This window comes from Diorhabda carinulata, chromosome 6, assembly GCF_026250575.1.
Source record: "Diorhabda carinulata isolate Delta chromosome 6, icDioCari1.1, whole genome shotgun sequence".
Taxonomy (NCBI): Eukaryota; Metazoa; Arthropoda; class Insecta; order Coleoptera; family Chrysomelidae; genus Diorhabda; species Diorhabda carinulata.
Genome location: NC_079465.1, coordinates 1331176 through 1349215, shown reverse-complemented (window position 1 = coordinate 1349215; position 18040 = coordinate 1331176). Strand labels below are relative to the sequence as shown.

The following is an 18040-nucleotide window of genomic DNA, read 5'->3' as shown; positions in this document are numbered from 1 at the left end:
ATTTTTATGTTTGGGTTTTCGGGTACGATCTTTTTAAGTAAAATATTTTCAAAGATGGCCGACTTCCGGTTCTACCGGAAGTCGACTGTAACTTTGTTATTTTGAATAGAACACCCTGTATATTAACACATTTTTAGAATCTACGTAAAATTTTAGTATACTTTTCTCTAAAAAAATTTTTCGAAAAATGCATACTTTATGAGTTATTGATTTTTTTTGAAAAAAATTAGACCGCTGCAGATCCTTATAAATTATTTTTTTACCAAGATACCCTTAAAGATTTGAAAATGGTTTCTATTCGGTTGCTTTTAGCAAGGTTAGACGTATTTGAATCTATATTGAAAAATGTTTCATTTTATACAGGGTGTGTATAAAAAATAATCAAAGTTTAACTTCGTAAATATCAAATTTCTTTCATTTTTTTAAATAGAACCAACCGATTTTTTCTATTTTAATGCATTCAGAGGTGAAAAATTTGCCTCATTTCTTACCCTTGAATGCATTCAAGTAGAAAAAACCGGGTGGTTTTATTTAAAAAAATGAAAGAAATTTGATATTTATTAAGCTGAGATATGAACACTTTTTATACAGACTCTGTATAAAATGAAACATTTTTTAACATAGATTCAAATATGTCTGACCTTGCTAAAAACAACTGAATAGAAACCATTTTCGTATCTTTAAGGGTATCCTCGTAAAAAAATAATTTATAAGGGTCTGCAGTGGTCAAATTTTTTTCAAAAAAAATCAATAACTAAAAAAGTATGCATTTTTCGAAAAAGTTTTAAGACAAAAGTATACTAAAATTTTATGTAAATTTCAAAAAGGATCAATATACAGGGTATTCTGTTTAAAAAATAAAGTTATTTAATATTTATGAAGTTAAACTTTGAACAGTTTTTATACACACCCTGTATAAAATGAAACATTTTTCAACATAGATTCAAATACGTCTGACCTTGCTAAAAGCATTCGAACAGAAACCATTTTTATATTTTTAAGGGTATCCTCGTAAAAAAATAATTTATAAGGGTCTGCAATGGTTAAATTTTTTTCAAAAAAAATCAATAACTCAAAAAGTATGCATTCTTCGAAAAAAATTTTTAGACAAAAGTATACTAGAATTTCACGTAGATTACAAAAATATCAATATATAGGGTGTTTTATTCAAAATAACAAAATTACAGTCGAATTTCGATAAAACCGGATTTTGCCATATAGAAATGGTTTTAACTTGTCGTGGGACATCCTGTATAGAAGTAATAACTAAAATTTTACGTAGATTTCAAAAATGTATTAATATACTAGGTGTTCCATTTAAAATAACAAAGTAACAGTCGAATTTCGGTAGAACCGAATACAATAAGTATTTTGGCATATATAGATAGTTTTAACTCGTCGTGGGACATCCTGTATAGAAGTAATAACTAAAATTTTACGTAGATTTCAAAAATGTATTAATATACTGGGTGTTCCATTTAAAATAACAAAGTAACAGTCGAATTTCGATAGAATCGGATACAATAAGTATTTTGGCATATATAGATAGTTTTAACTCGTCGTGGGACATCCTGTATAGAAGTAATAACTAAAGTTTTGCGTAGATTTCAAAAATGTATTAATATACTGGGTGTTCCATTTAAAATAACAAAGTTACAGTCGAATTTCGATAGAATCGGATACAATAAGTATTTTGGCATATATAGATAGTTTTAACTCGTCGTGGGACATCCTGTATATATAGAATAGCTAAAATTTTTTCTACTTTTCATTTTCAAAACGACACGTCTATATATGAATAAAACATAAATTCGGAAAATGCGTTGGCAGGTAAAAGGCGACCGGTAACCTTTACGCAAGATGGTGTTGAACGAAGAGAAACGAGAAACCTCCGTGAGGGTAATCAACTGTTGTGGCAATCAGTATAACGACATTAGTCCCCTTATTCCACTCCCTAACTGTATATATTTTCGGTATTGCCACAAAGCTCTCCTTTATAGTGAGAAATTACGACCTCCCGGAAAATGGAAAACTGTTTTGCTGATTTTATAAAAGAACGACTTCGGCGTAATTCAACGTTATATACTGTTCAAACAAGGACTTTATAAACATACAAAATCGTTTAGTTAGAACTCTACTACTTCCAAGATAAACATAGACAAATGGCGTGAGTGTTTTGAAGGTCAACTTATTGACAGTACGACGTAGTTTCCGTTGCCGAACGCACTTTTCGCGCGTCTGCTACGATCATTAGTAAACGTCAAACGTCAAACGTCAAAAATCACATCAGATCTACTAATTTACTGTATACAGGGTTGTTAACTAATTTGTATGTATGTATATGTCAAATCTGACATTAACGTCACGAAATTTGACATTTTAAATGACGAACGTACCCTGAATGTGTGTTATTCGAGTTGTTTACTGATATTTCGTGTTTGTACGTCATCCTTTGGAAAATAAAAACACGAAAATCGATTTTATACGATTTTTATATTACGAAACGTATCGTACATAATATGTGACTTGGAAGCGTCGAATCTTTCAAACGGAATAATATTAAAAAAAAAATCTGTTTCTGTTTGTATGACGCGTACGTTTCGGAGATGACGCGCTGAAATTTAAAACAGCTTTTTTTAGATTTAAATTATCGGTAAAGAAATTCGAAATATGCTCGGAGGACCTTGAAACTATGTCAATAAATAATCAAAATGTTTAGAAATTGAATTGTTGGTATATATGGGGGTTCAGTGGACCAAAAACTACGTGATTGAATTTCGAAATTTTTCGTAATAGGTGGGACAATATATTTAGATATTTATATATAAATAAATCGAATTTTTAATTCATATCGTATCAGTTTATTATATAATAATCAACATGAATTCAGTAAGTACGAAATTATCTAATTTAGCTAAAGTAGCGGTCACACTGAACGGCGAATCCTCTATAATTATCTAAGGGTGGTAATTCGATAAATAAACCACCCTTAGAGTCGTTACGACTTTGCTTTAGCAATTCTTGATGATAATATGTAAATAATTATAAAAATTCAAAATGATTATGTTGCATTATATAAGGGTTGCACACAAAGTGTAAAAAATTTTTCTAAAAATGCGTTTTTTTTGCATTCCGCCCCTTTTCTTTTGAATAAAACTTTTCGAAAACTATAATCTGGATTCTGGTAGATCACTTATCACTCGATTGTTGATCCCAATCAAAAAATTCAGAAACCAATGAGGTTATTCGAAAAAAAATACAATTTTGAAAAATTGATTTTATTTCAGGTTATCGTCTGTATTTTTTTCGTAATGGTTGGCGCGGTCGCGGGACATGGATACGTAAGTAGTTTTTTTTATCAATTTACGAAAAACTTTATATACTTTATATAAGGAAAGCACCAAAACATCAAGCAACGTACCAAGAATGTTTAAAGCAACAATTAGCTCAAAAATTCTGATTTTATAACATCCTGACTGGTCTGGAAACGCCTGGAGAACTAAACAAGAAGGATAAAGTCCTCCAGGACACACCAAAACATCAAGCAACGTACCAAGAATGTTTAAAGCAACAATTAGCTCAAAAATTCTGATTTTATAACATCCTGACTGGTCTGGAAACGCCTGGAGAACTAAACAAGAAGGATAAAGTCCTCCAGGACACACCAAAACATCAAGCAACATACCAAGAATGTTTAAAGCAACCATTAGCTCAAAAATTCTGATTTTATAACATCCTGACTGGTCTGGAAACGCCTGGAGAACTAAACAAGAAGGATAAAGTCCTCCAGGACACACCAAAACATCAAGCAACGTACCAAGAATGTTTAAAGCAACAATTAGCTCAAAAATTCTGATTTTATAACATCCTGACTGGTCTGGAAACGCCTGGAGAACTGAACAAGAAGGATAAAGTCCTCCAGGACACACCAAAACATCAAGCAACGTACCAAGAATGTTTAAAGCAACAATTAGCTCAAAAATTCTGATTTTATAACATCCTGACTGGTCTGGAAACGCCTGGAGAACTAAACAAGAAGGATAAAGTCCTCCAGGACACACCAAAACATCAAGCAACATACCAAGAATGTTTAAAGCAACCATTAGCTCAAAAATTCTGATTTTATAACATCCTGACTGGTCTGGAAACGCCTGGAGAACTAAACAAGAAGGATAAAGTCCTCCAGGACACACCAAAACATCAAGCAACGTACCAAGAATGTTTAAAGCAACAATTAGCTCAAAAATTCTGATTTTATAACATCCTGACTGGTCTGGAAACGCCTGGAGAACTGAACAAGAAGGATAAAGTCCTCCAGGACACACCAAAACATCAAGCAACGTACCAAGAATGTTTAAAGCAACAATTAGCTCAAAAATTCTGATTTTATAACATCCTGACTGGTCTGGAAACGCCTGGAGAACTAAACAAGAAGGATAAAGTCCTCCAGGACACACCAAAACATCAAGCAACGTACCAAGAATGTTTAAAGCAACAATTATCTCAAAAATTCTGATTTTATAACATCCTGACTGGTCTGGAAACGCCTGGAAAACTAAACAAGAAGGATAAAGTCCTCCAGGACACACCAAAACATCAAGCAACGTACCAAGAATGTTTAAAGCAACAATTAGCTCAAAAATTCTGATTTTATAACATCCTGACTGGTCTGGAAACGCCTGGAGAACTAAACAAGAAGGATAAAGTCCTCCAGGACACACCAAAACATCAAGCAACGTACCAAGAATGTTTAAAGCAACAATTAGCTCAAAAATTCTGATTTTATAACATCCTGACTGGTCTGGAAACGCCTGGAGAACTGAACAAGAAGGATAAAGTCCTCCAGGACACACTGGAGTGAATAGACAGTCAAAAGTAGTAGCGGATAGACCCTTCACAGGACCCGAATCCCTTTGTGATATCAGCTAGACCCTAGCTGTTCGAAAACTATGGTAAAACGTGTCTAAGTGTCCTAACAGTGTAAAAAAATGGATCCTTCGGGAAAACCAAGTCAAATTTTATGATATTTTTAAATATTTTTGTTATTGAAACAATTATTCCACCAGGACAACGCCCATTACAAATTCGAATACGGCGTCCACGATCCTCATACCCACGACCACAAATCCCAACACGAACATAGAGATGGACACCACGTCACCGGAGGTTACACTCTGAAAGAAGCTGACGGCACCCACAGAATCGTCAAATACAAATCGGGACCTCATAGTGGTTTTGAGGCTGTTGTAGAACGCGTAGGACACGCTCAACATCCTGCACATTATGGTAAACATGGACACGGAGGACATGGAGGACACGGTGGAGCTACTAGCTACGTTGGTGTTACCCATTGGGCTAACCAAGGCAGCGATGGTGGACACGGACACGGATATTGATTTATAAATCTTATTTTTCATTGTTATTTTCCAAATTAATAAATTCTGTTTTACAAAAAACTGTCTTTTTCACGAGATTCCTTGTGAATTTTGTTTGTCCATGTCATTTTTGTCTTGATTCTTGGTACAATTTGTGGTAGAAGTCTCCGAGTGAACCATGGTGCGTGTCTAATCATAAAAAACGGTTTTTCCGCGTGAAAATCGCCGAATTAGCAAATTTTACTCGAGGTATAACACATTTGACCCTGACCTAAAGCTTTTGCGTCAACGGGTCTGCTCAGATTTCCTTGGAAGGCTAGAAAAAGATCCTCATCAAAGAAGACTTCCAGCACTGCTTCGATCGATGGAAAAAAACGTACGGAAAGGTGTGTGTGGCGAGGGGAGGGGGGTATATACAAGGGAAGCTTTCGAAAATAGAATTTTTCGTAACCAGATCTCGACATTCTGTTATCGAAAACAAAAGTAAACGTTTTGTAGAATCTGATTCGGAACATCGATTCTAATTTCGTTAAATCGAATGTTAGATTTGTCCCCGAGACCGATAAATCCAATTAAAGGAAAGGAAAAATCTTGTGGGAATAACTCTGGAGGAACTTTATAACTTTTACATATATTCTCAGTATTTCGAGAATTGTCCGGTCGGGGAAAAGTCTCGAGGATAATGGAATAAATAGTAATAGAAGCTTTCTAACCTCAAAGGATACCATTTATTTTTATTAAAGCAACAAAGTTCGTGCAGTTTCGATTTAATTAGATGAAAAGTGCTTTTTAGGCAACTAATTTTCACAAAAAAAAGTATGTAGGTTATTTTTGAATGTACTCTAGAAAGAAATTCGACAAAAACTTCCCAAAAACCCGGTTTATAACGACGGAATTCGATTCTACCTTTATTTGAATATATAAACGAACTAACTACGTACATTCAACGACAATGAAATTGAAATGACACTACAATAGTTGTTTTACGTGAATTGATTGATTGTATTAGAGCGAACTTTGTTTTCGATTGATATATACCATTCAACAATTATCTGAACAAGTTCAAACAAGTTCTGATTATGTAGGAATTGTGTTACAACGGCCCTTGTAACATTATATGCGGTCCCGATGTACCAGAAACGTGCAGGAGATTGAAAATAATCGCTGAACTGCAACTGGCGTTAGCGCGTGTAAAAAATACATTTGCATTTCGTTATTCGAACTAAAATTGCAAATTAGGGGAGTTTTCAACCTTCGTTTCAACGTATCAAACGTAATTTGTAATTTAGATAACAGATTTATCATTTATTTTCACGTAAATGTACTTTGATAATAAATTTTAAAAATTTAAAAGTGATAATTTATTTTTTACCATTGAGCTCATTCCAGACCTGTTCGAAAAAGTCAATCATTTATTTTTACGTAAACGTAGTTTGATTATTAATTTTAGAAATTTAAAAGTAATAATTTATTTTTTACCATTGAGCTCATTCCAGACCTGTTCGAAAAAGTCAATCATTTATTTTCACGTAAATGTACTTTGATAATAAATTTTAAAAATTTAAAAGTGATAATTTATTTTTTACCATTGAGCTCATTCCAGACCTGTTCGAAAAAGTCAATCATTTATTTTTACGTAAACGTAGTTTGATTATTAATTTTAGAAATTTAAAAGTAATAATTTATTTTTTACCATTGAGCTCATTCCAGACCTGTTCGAAAAAGTCAATCATTTATTTTCACGTAAGTGTATTTTGATTATTAATTTTAGAAATTTAAAAGTAATAATTTATTTTTTACCATTGAGCTCATTCCAGACCTGTTCGAAAAAGTCAATCATTTATTTTCACGTAAACGTAGTTTGATTATTAATTTTAGAAATTTAAAAGTAATAATTTATTTTTTACCATTGAGCTCATTCCAGACCTGTTCGAAAAAGTCAATCATTTATTTTCACGTAAATGTAGTTTGATTATGAATTTTAGAAATTTAAAAGTAATAATTTATTTTTTACCATTGAGCTCATTCCAGACCTGTTCGAAAAAGTCAATCATTTATTTTCACGTAAACGTAGTTTGATTATCAATTTTAGAAATTTAAAAGTAATAATTTATTTTTTACCATTGAGCTCATTCCAGACCTGTTCGAAAAAGTCAATCATTTATTTTCACGTAAACGTAGTTTGATTATTAATTTTAGAAATTTAAAAGTAATAATTTATTTTTTACCATTGAGCTCATTCCAGACCTGTTCGAAAAAGTCAATCATTTATTTTCACGTAAATGTACTTTGATAATAAATTTTAAAAATTTAAAAGTGATAATTTATTTTTTACCATTGAGCTCATTCCAGACCTGTTCGAAAAAGTCAATCATTTATTTTTACGTAAACGTAGTTTGATTATTAATTTTAGAAATTTAAAAGTAATAATTTATTTTTTACCATTGAGCTCATTCCAGACCTGTTCGAAAAAGTCAATCATTTATTTTCACGTAAGTGTAGTTTGATTATTAATTTTAGAAATTTAAAAGTAATAATTTATTTTTTACCATTGAGCTCATTCCAGACCTGTTCGAAAAAGTCAATCATTTATTTTCACGTAAGTGTATTTTGATTATTAATTTTAGAAATTTAAAAGTAATAATTTATTTTTTACCATTGAGCTCATTCCCGACCTATTCGAAAAAGTCAATAATTTATTTTCACGTAAACGTAGTTTGATTATAAATTTTAGAAATTTAAAAGTAATAATTTATTTTTTACCATTGAGCTCATTCCAGACCTGTTCGAAAAAGTCAATCATTTATTTTCACGTAAACGTAGTTTGATTATAAATTTTAGAAATTTAAAAGTAATCATTTATTTTTTACCATTGAGCTCATTCCAGACCTATTCGAAAAAGTCAATAATTTATTTTCACGTAAACGTAGTTTGATTATAAATTTTAGAAATTTAAAAGTAATAATTTATTTTTTACCATTGAGCTCATTCCAGACCTGTTCGAAAAAGACAATCATTTATTTTCACGTAAATGTATTTTGATTATTAATTTTAGAAAACCTGTTCGAAAAAGTCGTAAAAACATACTTGTTGATTTATGACTTTATTAGACGTATAATATTATATCGTAAATTGATGAAATAAAATAATTTCAACGAATATTATAAATTAATAACTAAATTTTTATAATTTATTTCATAAACTCAAACTTAAAATTACCAGCGTCACCTATCGAGTTATTTATAAATCTATCTGCTACTGAATCTCCATTTTTGTTCCTCGATACTGTGTTAAGCGCCATCTGTGTTAGTATTTATAATCTTATTTCCCGCATTTCAATAACGATGTCTTTTGATTATTTTTTTTAACGGTCGTTCAACAGCTGTTATGGCGCCGAAGTTGTAACCACTACACATGCTGCTTGTTGCACAAGTTTATGTAACGTTTGTTGATGAAATTGTGATTTGTTTATTGTTATTTTCGTTAAAAAACACTAAGTAGTGATTGTTAAATATGTCGTTCAGTAAAGCAAGACTCCAAAGATTTAACGAGGTTAAATGTAAGTGAAAAAAATTTGTAATGTATTTTTGATAGGCGTTGTAAATTAACGATTTGGTGTTGAAACAGTATTTTTTTTGAAACTTTTTATTGTTTATGCATAATAATTTGTTTGAAATGATGTTTTTATGGTAAAATAATGTTTAGATTTCGTTTAAAGATGTTTCTAACGAGCTTTATTTATATTGTTTTACTTTTATCAGTTATTTGATTTATATTTAACTGAAAGTACAGTAGGGGAAATTTTATATCATCTAAAGCCGAGTTTACACACTACGACAAATCGTGTTATTGTTACTATAAAAAGGAATTGAGTACTTTTAAGTCTTTTTTTATATAAAAAAGTGAAAATACGGCAAAATTAAGTGGAACCTTTAGTAATTGCTGAATACAATGTGTGTTCAAGTTGTTAAAAATATACAGAAACAACCTAAAGTAGGTTTATAGATATTATTAATATTTATGATTTTAATAGTTATTAACATTGAGAGTTTTCTCCCAACAATGTTTCTGTTGTAACCATAAGTTAGTAAAACTTCAATATAGTTCAAAAAACTTTCGAGGAATTTGATTTACCATGTGATCAATTTGAATAAACACCATAAAAAATTGAAATGGAACTAGTTTGACCATTTTTCTAGTGAATGGTCCATGCAAACTGAGTCATTTGGTAGCAGATTTACTCATTATATGTAAGCTCGATAGAAAATGCGAAATATAGGGTGGTTAAATAAATTGTTTAACATATTCGTGCTACCAAAGGATTTAACTGCTTGTTTTTTTTAATTATTGCCATATACATCAAGTTTTTTAATTCCAATCAATTATTTTTTGTTCTCAATGAACTAAAAGTTAGTAAAACTTCAATATAGTTCAAAAAACTTTCGAGGACTTTGAGTTATCACGTGATCAATTTAAAACACAATAAAAAATTGAGTTGGAACTAATTTGAAGATGTTTCCTTGCAAACTGAGTCAATTGGTGGCAGATTTATTCATTATATGTCGTCTTAATACTATAAAATGGGATATACAGAGTGGCTAAATGAATTATTTGATTTGTTTATTATAGTAACTCCTTCGTCTACTAGTAAGGGACTTTCTGAAAACCCAAAGATAAGACCAAAGCTAACTTTATGTGATAAATCAATAGATAAATCCAAATCTGAAACAGGTTCTTCCCAAAGCATTCCAGTTTTCCGTACCGTAAGTAGTTACAAAATTCGTGATTTGTGACCATAAATTTGTATTATTTATTGTTTCAGCCAACTGTGTTGAAACAGAAATTGAAAAAGACTGTAAAAACATGTACCTCATCAACCCCCAATATTAAAGAAGCTGCAAACCAGAATTTGGAGATTTTAAGGGAAAAAATTGTGGAATGTGAAAATAAAGATGCTTTTATTAAAGATTTAACGCAACAACTTGAAGAATTGAAAGAAAAAATTAATCAAATTCGAAAAGATAAAGAAAATATTGAAAATGAAAAAACAAAATGTGAACAAGTAATTAACGATTTAAAAAAACAACACGAAATCAATTTAGAAACTATACAGAGTGAATTCCAACAAAAATTATTGAAAACTTCGAGTTTAAAGGTTAAAGTATGTGAAAAACTTCATCATTTAAAGGAAGATTTTGAAAAATTTCGAAATATTTATGTTACTGATTTAAATGATTTGAAAAATAATTTCGGCGAACTTCCGGTTCGTTTTAACGAATATTCGTTACAATACGACACGATTTTAAAACAAAAACAAGCAGAAATCGATCACCAGAAAAAAAATTTGGAAGTATTAAAACAGAATTCCATCGAAATTGAAAAGCAAAACTCCGCTCAAATAGAAAACTTGAAAAAAGAACAACAAATCGAAATGGAAAATTTAGAATTCGAATTGTTGAAAACTATGACTAATCTGCAAAAAGAAAAAGACACTTGCGCGATAAAAATCGCGGAAATGCAGAAAATAATGGATGCGAAAATAGAAGAAACAAGAGAAGTTTTTGAAAAAGAAAAAATTAAGTATCAGTTAGAATTGAAAATGAATGATAAACAGCAGGAAAATCGCGATAGCGACTTGGAAAAATTGGAATTGGAATGGAAAACGAAGTTGAAACAACAAGAAACTAAAGCTGAGGCTATTTTAAAAGAATGTCAAGCTATAAGTGAATACAATATAATACAATGCACTCTTGAAAAAAACGCAGTCACCAACGATCTAAAACAAACTACAGAACAATTAAATAAAATTAAAACAAACTATGAAGAACTAACAGACGATTTTAATAACTTGAAGAACAAATACGACGTTCTAGAATCGGAATTGATTTCCAAAAAAGAAGAATTACAAGCTGTGCAGACATATTTAAATGAAGAAATAGAACAATACAAGAAAGTGTCGAAAGAAAAATCAGCATTTGAATATACAATTAAAAATTCCCAACGTACCATTGAGGTATTAACTAAACGACTATTTCGTTCAGATCGAGACGTGGAACAACTAAAAGAAGAACTACAAGATTACGAGGAGAAAATGTTGGAATATGAAGAAAAAAACGCGCAGTTGCAATCTGATTTAAAGCACATGCAGGAATTCAACGAAGAACTTGAAATGCAATTTGAATCTACTATAAAATTGAATTGCAAAGACGTGGAAAATCTCGGTGATAAATTGTTGAAAGAAGTAGATGATTATAAAAAAGAAGTTGGTTTGTATAAGAAGAAATTTGAACGGGAAGAAAAATTGAAAAAAGATATTATGCTTCAACTTCACGAGGCTTACGATATGATCAATAGGTTGAAAGAAGGGTACGAAAACGCCGAAACATTATGCAGTCAACATAAATTTGAGGTAAGTTGATAATTTATATTATTAATTAAACTTATGAAAACTAGGTAATAATACTTATCAAATGCTCCCGGTAAACTTTCTCAGCCACTAATAAGTATATAAATGAATTATTTTGAATCGAATAGCAAAAATTTTCATTACTTATCTACTGAAAAATACCGAAAAGAATCATTTTCATATTCCAACATTAACTAAGATTTTATTGACATTGTATTGAAATATATTTGACTTTGACATTTAGGCATATGTTCGCGACGTTATACATATCGAAGGCAATTTTTCTACAACTTTTCTCAATTAAAGAAATAATACTTATCGAATGATCGAGGTAAACTTTGTCAGGTAGTTATTAATGTATAAATGAACTATTTTGATTCAAGTAGCAAAAATTTTCATAACTCATTTCTTGAAAAACACCGAAATTAATTGTTTTTATACGCCAATATTAACTAACATTAAAATGACATTGTATAAATTTATATTTGACTTTGACATTTAGGCATATATTCGCGACGTTATACATGCCGAGAGCAATTTTTCTACAACTTTTTTTTTAATTATAAGGTGGAACAATCACAGAATGAGTTAGAAGACTATCACATGAGAGAAATGGATTGGAATATAATAAAAGACAAATTAGAATGTACGGTAAAAGACCTAGAGAATAATTTGGAATCGAAAACGCGCGAAATAGCAGAACTCAAACAACAAATTGCCTCTTTGAAACAGGAATCTGAATCTATTTCACATTATTCGGAGTATTACAAACAAAAAGTTGAGGAACTGGAATCAGAACAGAGAGATAATGGAAAAATTCATAAAAAATATATCGAATTGTCCGGGAAATACGATTTTTTGTCGAGCAAATACGAAGAATTAGAAGTGGAAAACTCCCATAATAAAATGAATTTGAGAAAATTGATAGAAGAAAGGAACGACGATAATTGGAAGATGAAATATGAATCGCAGGTTGTTTTATGTAAGAAACTCGAGTTGGAGAATGAAAAATTAAAACGGGAAATTGAAGATCGTTTGGTAAGTATAAAATTATTAATACATTTTTTTGATATGTTACCTGTTAATTTTTGGTATTTTACAACTAATTTTAATTATAAATAATATAATTTTCCTTTAAAAAAATAATTTATTTAATAAAACATTATTTTTTTACCAAAATGTCAAGACTGTCAGTTGAATATAGTCATTTATTTTGATGTATACATCTTTACTCTGGCATACTAATAATGACGTCATGAACTCATGCTATTCTATTATTTTGAAATATAAATTTTAACAATAAATCGTGCCGTTTTATTTTTGAAATTTGTAAAAGAACGTTCGGTATAAAAATGTTATTTATTACTAGTAAAATATTTTATAATACAAATGACGTCATTACCATACGACCGATGTTATTGAAGTATGTTTCGAAATATAGACTCATCTGTCAGATTTAAAATCTTAGGTTAAGTGAAATTATATTAACATCAAATGTATTTACTTGTAATGCAATTGAATTTATAAAAAAATATGATAAATATTCATAGTTTTTTCATCGACACAGATTTAAATACGACATTAGAATATATGATTATGGTTTTAGTACCATTTTTTATTAGAAAAATTTCGTTTTTAATAAAATTCGCTGATTTTGAAAAAAGTTGACATAATTTCAAGCCAAATTGAGCAACTAAAAAGCGAATTGAAACAGGTAAATAATCTTTTTATAATCAATAGAATATTTTTTGTTATACAGGAGGTATTTGAGTTCTTATTTCGTGATATTTAACAGTCTTTCACTTAGTTATAAAAAATAGTTATCGGAAATAATTCCGTATTATATATATATACACCTAACCTAACCCAACTTTTAGTTGTTGTATAACGGATTGTTATTTCAGTATGATTTGGATATTAAACAACGAACACCAAAGAGCAAAAAAATAAAAGACGATGATAGGGATACAAAGAAGTATATAAAGAAAAATAGGAATCCGAAAGAAGATAAAGAAAACATGAACAGTCCAAATAGGACGTTGAATTCCAGTAGAATCGATTCTCCTTTGAGAGACAGAAATTGAATCATCGATATGTGTTTTAATTTATTTGTAAGGTACATCGTCGTATTATTTCAATCACTAGGTATATTATTTATTTTTGTATGAAAAAAAAAACGATTTTATTTATTTTTATTGTTTATTTAATCACAAAAGCGAAGTCCAAGAAATTGATGTACATCTGTCTTAAATTGATTAAAAAATGACTTTCAAGTTCAAATTTGATTGTAAATATTCAATGTTTGGTTTAAAAACCTTCGTAAAATCTCACCTTTGAAAATAATTGAAGTCTAATTTTGGATATGTGAATATAAAGGATGAAAAAATACCAAATTCTTATTTATTAGGATTGTAGCTTATTTTAATCATTCCGAAGCGTCTTTAAGATGATGAAACTTACTAAGTAAGCTCGGTTAATTCAAAAATAATTTTAGGTAAAGCTGAAATTAGAAAGTTACCAATAAGTACCAAGGACGTTGAAAAAAAAATATTTTTGCTGTTTGATTTTTTATATTTTTTTCTCACATAAATTTATACAGCATTGGTAAAACAATCCAAAGGAATATTTTTTCTTAAAAAAAGCGTTAATTCCACCAAAACTAAACATTCTGGTGGCTGCGAAACAAATTTTCACAAATTTAGTAATTTTTTTTGGTATTTGCAGTTTTTTTCGATACATTCCTTTCATTTTCCACCATTTCTTCTATTTTTGTGACTTTTTCATTAACACACATTCACTGCTTTCATACTACAGGAAATTTTCACTATTTTCCCATATTTTTCTCCATTTTGTCTACCGCATGGTAACTTATTGACATGTGACAGTTGTTTTTTGACCTATGAAAAATTTGTCGCCATTTCAAGTAGATCACAATTTATCTCGACTGTTCCTTGGTAAAATCTCAATTTATTTTCATTCCACCAATTAGTGTACACCGCCATTTCTTCATCACAACTTTTTGACATCTGACACATGTTTTATAAAATATTTCGCCGCCATTTTGTAAACTTCAAAATTTGACATATGACAGATGTGTCAGTGAAAAAAATATGTCCTTTCGAATTTTCAATCACATCGGCAATATTTCGCCCAATTAACAGTAGGAAATATCTATTTTAAGGTGTTTTTAGTGTTTCTCCTGGTACCGATTATGTTTACGAGTATCCTAAATCGTGTTTCCATAACCAACCGTCCTATTATGGTGTTATTTATTTCATTATTCCAATAAAGGAAATACACCATTCACTTTGTCAGTATTGTATTATTTGACTGATCGATTATGTCATAAAATTGTAGGTTATAAGTCAATGTTTATTTATTTTACTAATTTGTTCACAATAAATTGTAATGTTCGACATAAAATTCTTTTATTTTCCTCTTTTCGGAACCCGACGGGGAAATCGAACCGATCGATCTGATATTAGACGCTCTCCTATACGAATCGATTGAATGAGCAATCGATTATCATTCGAATGAAATCGAAATCAAACGCTACTGGTCAATAATTATATGAGCAAAAATGTATGGAATTGATTCGAATGGTTGTGATCAGCTACATAATCTACCAAATAAAAGATGATTATGATGTGAAACGTCAAATGTCATTATTATAAAGGCGTTCTAAGGTTTCTATTTGTCTATGTTTAGGTAGACTACCATAAGCAGTTGAAATCTTGAAAGAAGATTTTGACATGGAACTAGATTCAGCATCGTTAAATTGAAAGTTCCATGATTTGAAATGTCATTCTTTTGACAGTTTCGATTTATCTATTCAAAAAGAATTTAAAAGATAGTAAAAAGAAATGAAGATATAGAAATATGGGATTCAAAATTATTTTACAATAGAATTCATTATGAGAAACGTCAAATGTCATTATTATAAAGGCGTTCTATAGTTTCTATTTGTCTATGCCAACTAAGACACCGAAAACATTTTAAAGCAGTAGAAGGTTTTGACATGGAACTAGATGATTCGGGGTCGTTCCATTAAAATATCATGATTTTAAATGACAAATGTCATTCATTTGATACAGTTTCGATTTTTCTATTTATCTATGCAAAGTGACACATCAAAAGCAGTTTGAAACTTGGTAAAACGAAGTAAAGACATAGAACTATACGATTCGGGACTATTTGACAGTAAAATTCATTATTTGAAACGTCAAATGTTATTAATTCGAGGCGTTCTAAGTTTTTCTTTATCTACGTCAAGTAAGACACAGAAATCAGTTGAAATAATGGTAAAAGAAGACTTTGACATGAACCTAGATGATCCACGTTCGTAAATATTGTTATTTGAAATGTCAAATGTCATTCTTTTGACACAGTTTGAAATTTCTTGCAAAATGACATACTGAAAGCAGACTGTGACATAGAACTAAACGTTTCAGGAACGTTCTATTGTCAAGTATATGATTAGGAATGTCAATTGTCACTTTTAAAGGTGTCTATGTAAAGTGACAGTTTGAAAATGAGTAAAAAGAACGTAAGACATAGAATTTTATGATTCGTGGCTATTTGACAGAAAAATTAATTATTTGAAACGTCAAATGTCATTAATTTGAGGCGTTCTAAGTTTTTCTTCATCTACGTCAAGTGAGACTCAGAAATCAGTTGAAATAATGGTAAAAGAAGACTTTGACATGGACCTAGATGATCCACGTTCGTAAATATTGTTATTTGAAATGTCAAATGTCATTCTTTTGACACAGTTTGAATTTTCTTGCAAAATGACATACTGAAAGCAGACTGTGACATAGAACTATACGTTTCAGGAACGTTCTATTGTCAAGTATATGATTAGGAATGTCAATTGTCACTTTTAAAGGTGTCTATGTAAAGTGACAGTTTGAAAATGAGTAAAAAGAACCTAATACATAGAATTTTACGATTCGTGGCTATTTGACAGTAAAATTTATTATTTGAAACGTCAAATGTCATTAATTTGAGGCGTTCTAAGTTTTTCTTCATCTACGTCAAGTAAGACTCAGAAATCAGTTGAAATAATGGTAAAAGAAGACTTTGACATGAACCTAGATGATCCACGTTCGTAAATATTGTTATTTGAAATGTCAAATGTCATTCTTTTGACACAGTTTGAATTTTCTTGCAAAATGACATACTGAAAGCAGACTGTGACATAGAACTATACGTTTCAGGAACGTTTTATTGTCAAGTATATGATTAGGAATGTCAATTGTCACTTTTAAAGGTGTCTATGTAAAGTGACAGTTTGAAAATGAGTAAAAAGAACCTAATACATAGAATTTTACGATTCGTGGCTATTTGACAGTAAAATTTATTATTTGAAACGTCAAATGTCATTAATTTGAGGCGTTCTAAGTTTTTCTTCATCTACGTCAAGTAAGACTCAGAAATCAGTTGAAATAATGGTAAAAGAAGACTTTGACATGGACCTAGATGATCCACGTTCGTAAATATTGTTATTTGAAATGTCAAATGTCATTCTTTTGACACAGTTTGAATTTTCATGCAAAATGACATACTAAAAGCAGACTGTGACATAGAACTATACGTTTCAGGAACGTTTTATTGTCAAGTATATGATTAGGAATGTCAATTGTCACTTTTAAAGGTGTCTATGTTGAGTGACAGTTTCAAAATGAATAAAAAGAACCTAAGACATAGAACTATACGATTCGGGACTATTTGACAGTAAAATTCATTATTTGAAACGTCAAATGTTATTAATTCGAGGCGTTCTAAGTTTTTCTTTATCTACGTCAAGTAAGACACAGAAATCAGTTGAAATAATGGTAAGAGAAGACTCTTTAACGTGGAACTAGATGATTCACGATCACGATTTGAAATGTCAAATGTCATTCTTTTGACACAGCATCAATTTTTTTATGCGAAATGACATACCGACAATATGGACATAGAACTATATGTTTCAGAAACGTTCCACGTCAAATGTCATTTTTCGCGATCGTTCGATTGTGTAGTTCACGTTGTCGAATGTCAATTGTCAAATATCGAAACGATTTAATGATTGACGGAAGTCAATTTGTTGTCACCCCATTTGAATTTTTCCTGCGTAGTAAAATAAGCCATCCAATAAAATAGATTGAAAAAACAAAAAGATGCCGGAAATACAATTCTGGCGGTTCTATCTATTAGAGAAACGCTGTTGACGTGTCTGACCCTGCCGTGTTGACTACCTGTAAATTAAATAATT

General features: G+C 30.3%; 3 protein-coding genes across 8 annotated transcripts in view; 2 read left to right on the top strand and 1 right to left on the bottom strand.

Annotated features, from left to right (window-relative positions):
• LOC130895860 (adult-specific cuticular protein ACP-20-like) overlaps positions 1 to 5578 on the top strand; it is a 100615-nt gene extending 95037 nt beyond the window's left edge. For 3 of the 4 annotated variants that reach the window (XM_057803432.1, XM_057803431.1, XM_057803429.1), the window contains exons 2-3: positions 3288 to 3341; positions 5067 to 5578. In XM_057803432.1, the coding sequence (XP_057659415.1) occupies positions 3312 to 3341; positions 5067 to 5396 (360 nt within the window). In that variant the 5' untranslated portion in view covers positions 3288 to 3311 and the 3' untranslated portion in view covers positions 5397 to 5578. Of the gene's footprint in view, positions 1 to 2602; positions 2797 to 3287; positions 3342 to 5066 lie in introns of those variants that run through there. The other variant, XM_057803430.1, reaches the window with a different exon arrangement.
• A 3114-nt stretch (positions 5579 to 8692) lies between these two features.
• Positions 8693 to 15204, top strand: LOC130895853 (putative autophagy-related protein 11). The gene is made up of 5 exons (XM_057803416.1): positions 8693 to 8934; positions 10005 to 10138; positions 10198 to 11784; positions 12349 to 12819; positions 13686 to 15204. Exons 1-5 carry the CDS (start codon positions 8889 to 8891, stop codon positions 13863 to 13865), a joined length of 2418 nt encoding a protein of 805 aa, XP_057659399.1. The 5' UTR covers positions 8693 to 8888; the 3' UTR covers positions 13866 to 15204.
• The window catches only part of LOC130895854 (gamma-aminobutyric acid receptor alpha-like), a 60545-nt gene continuing 56466 nt past the window's right edge, over positions 13962 to 18040 (bottom strand). For all 3 annotated transcript variants that reach the window (XM_057803418.1, XM_057803417.1, XM_057803419.1), the window contains exon 9: positions 13962 to 18023. In XM_057803418.1, the coding sequence (XP_057659401.1) occupies positions 17848 to 18023 (176 nt within the window). In that variant the 3' untranslated portion in view covers positions 13962 to 17847. The remainder of the gene's footprint in view (positions 18024 to 18040) is intronic.

Coding starts and splice junctions, on each gene's coding strand:
- LOC130895853 (XM_057803416.1), top strand. CDS start 8,889: ATGTCGTTCAGTAAAGCAAGACTCCAAAGATTTAACGAGGTTAAAT. Junction 8,935..10,004: donor AAGATTTAACGAGGTTAAAT/GTAAGTGAAAAA, acceptor TGTTTATTATAG/TAACTCCTTCGTCTACTAGT. Junction 10,139..10,197: donor GCATTCCAGTTTTCCGTACC/GTAAGTAGTTAC, acceptor TTATTGTTTCAG/CCAACTGTGTTGAAACAGAA.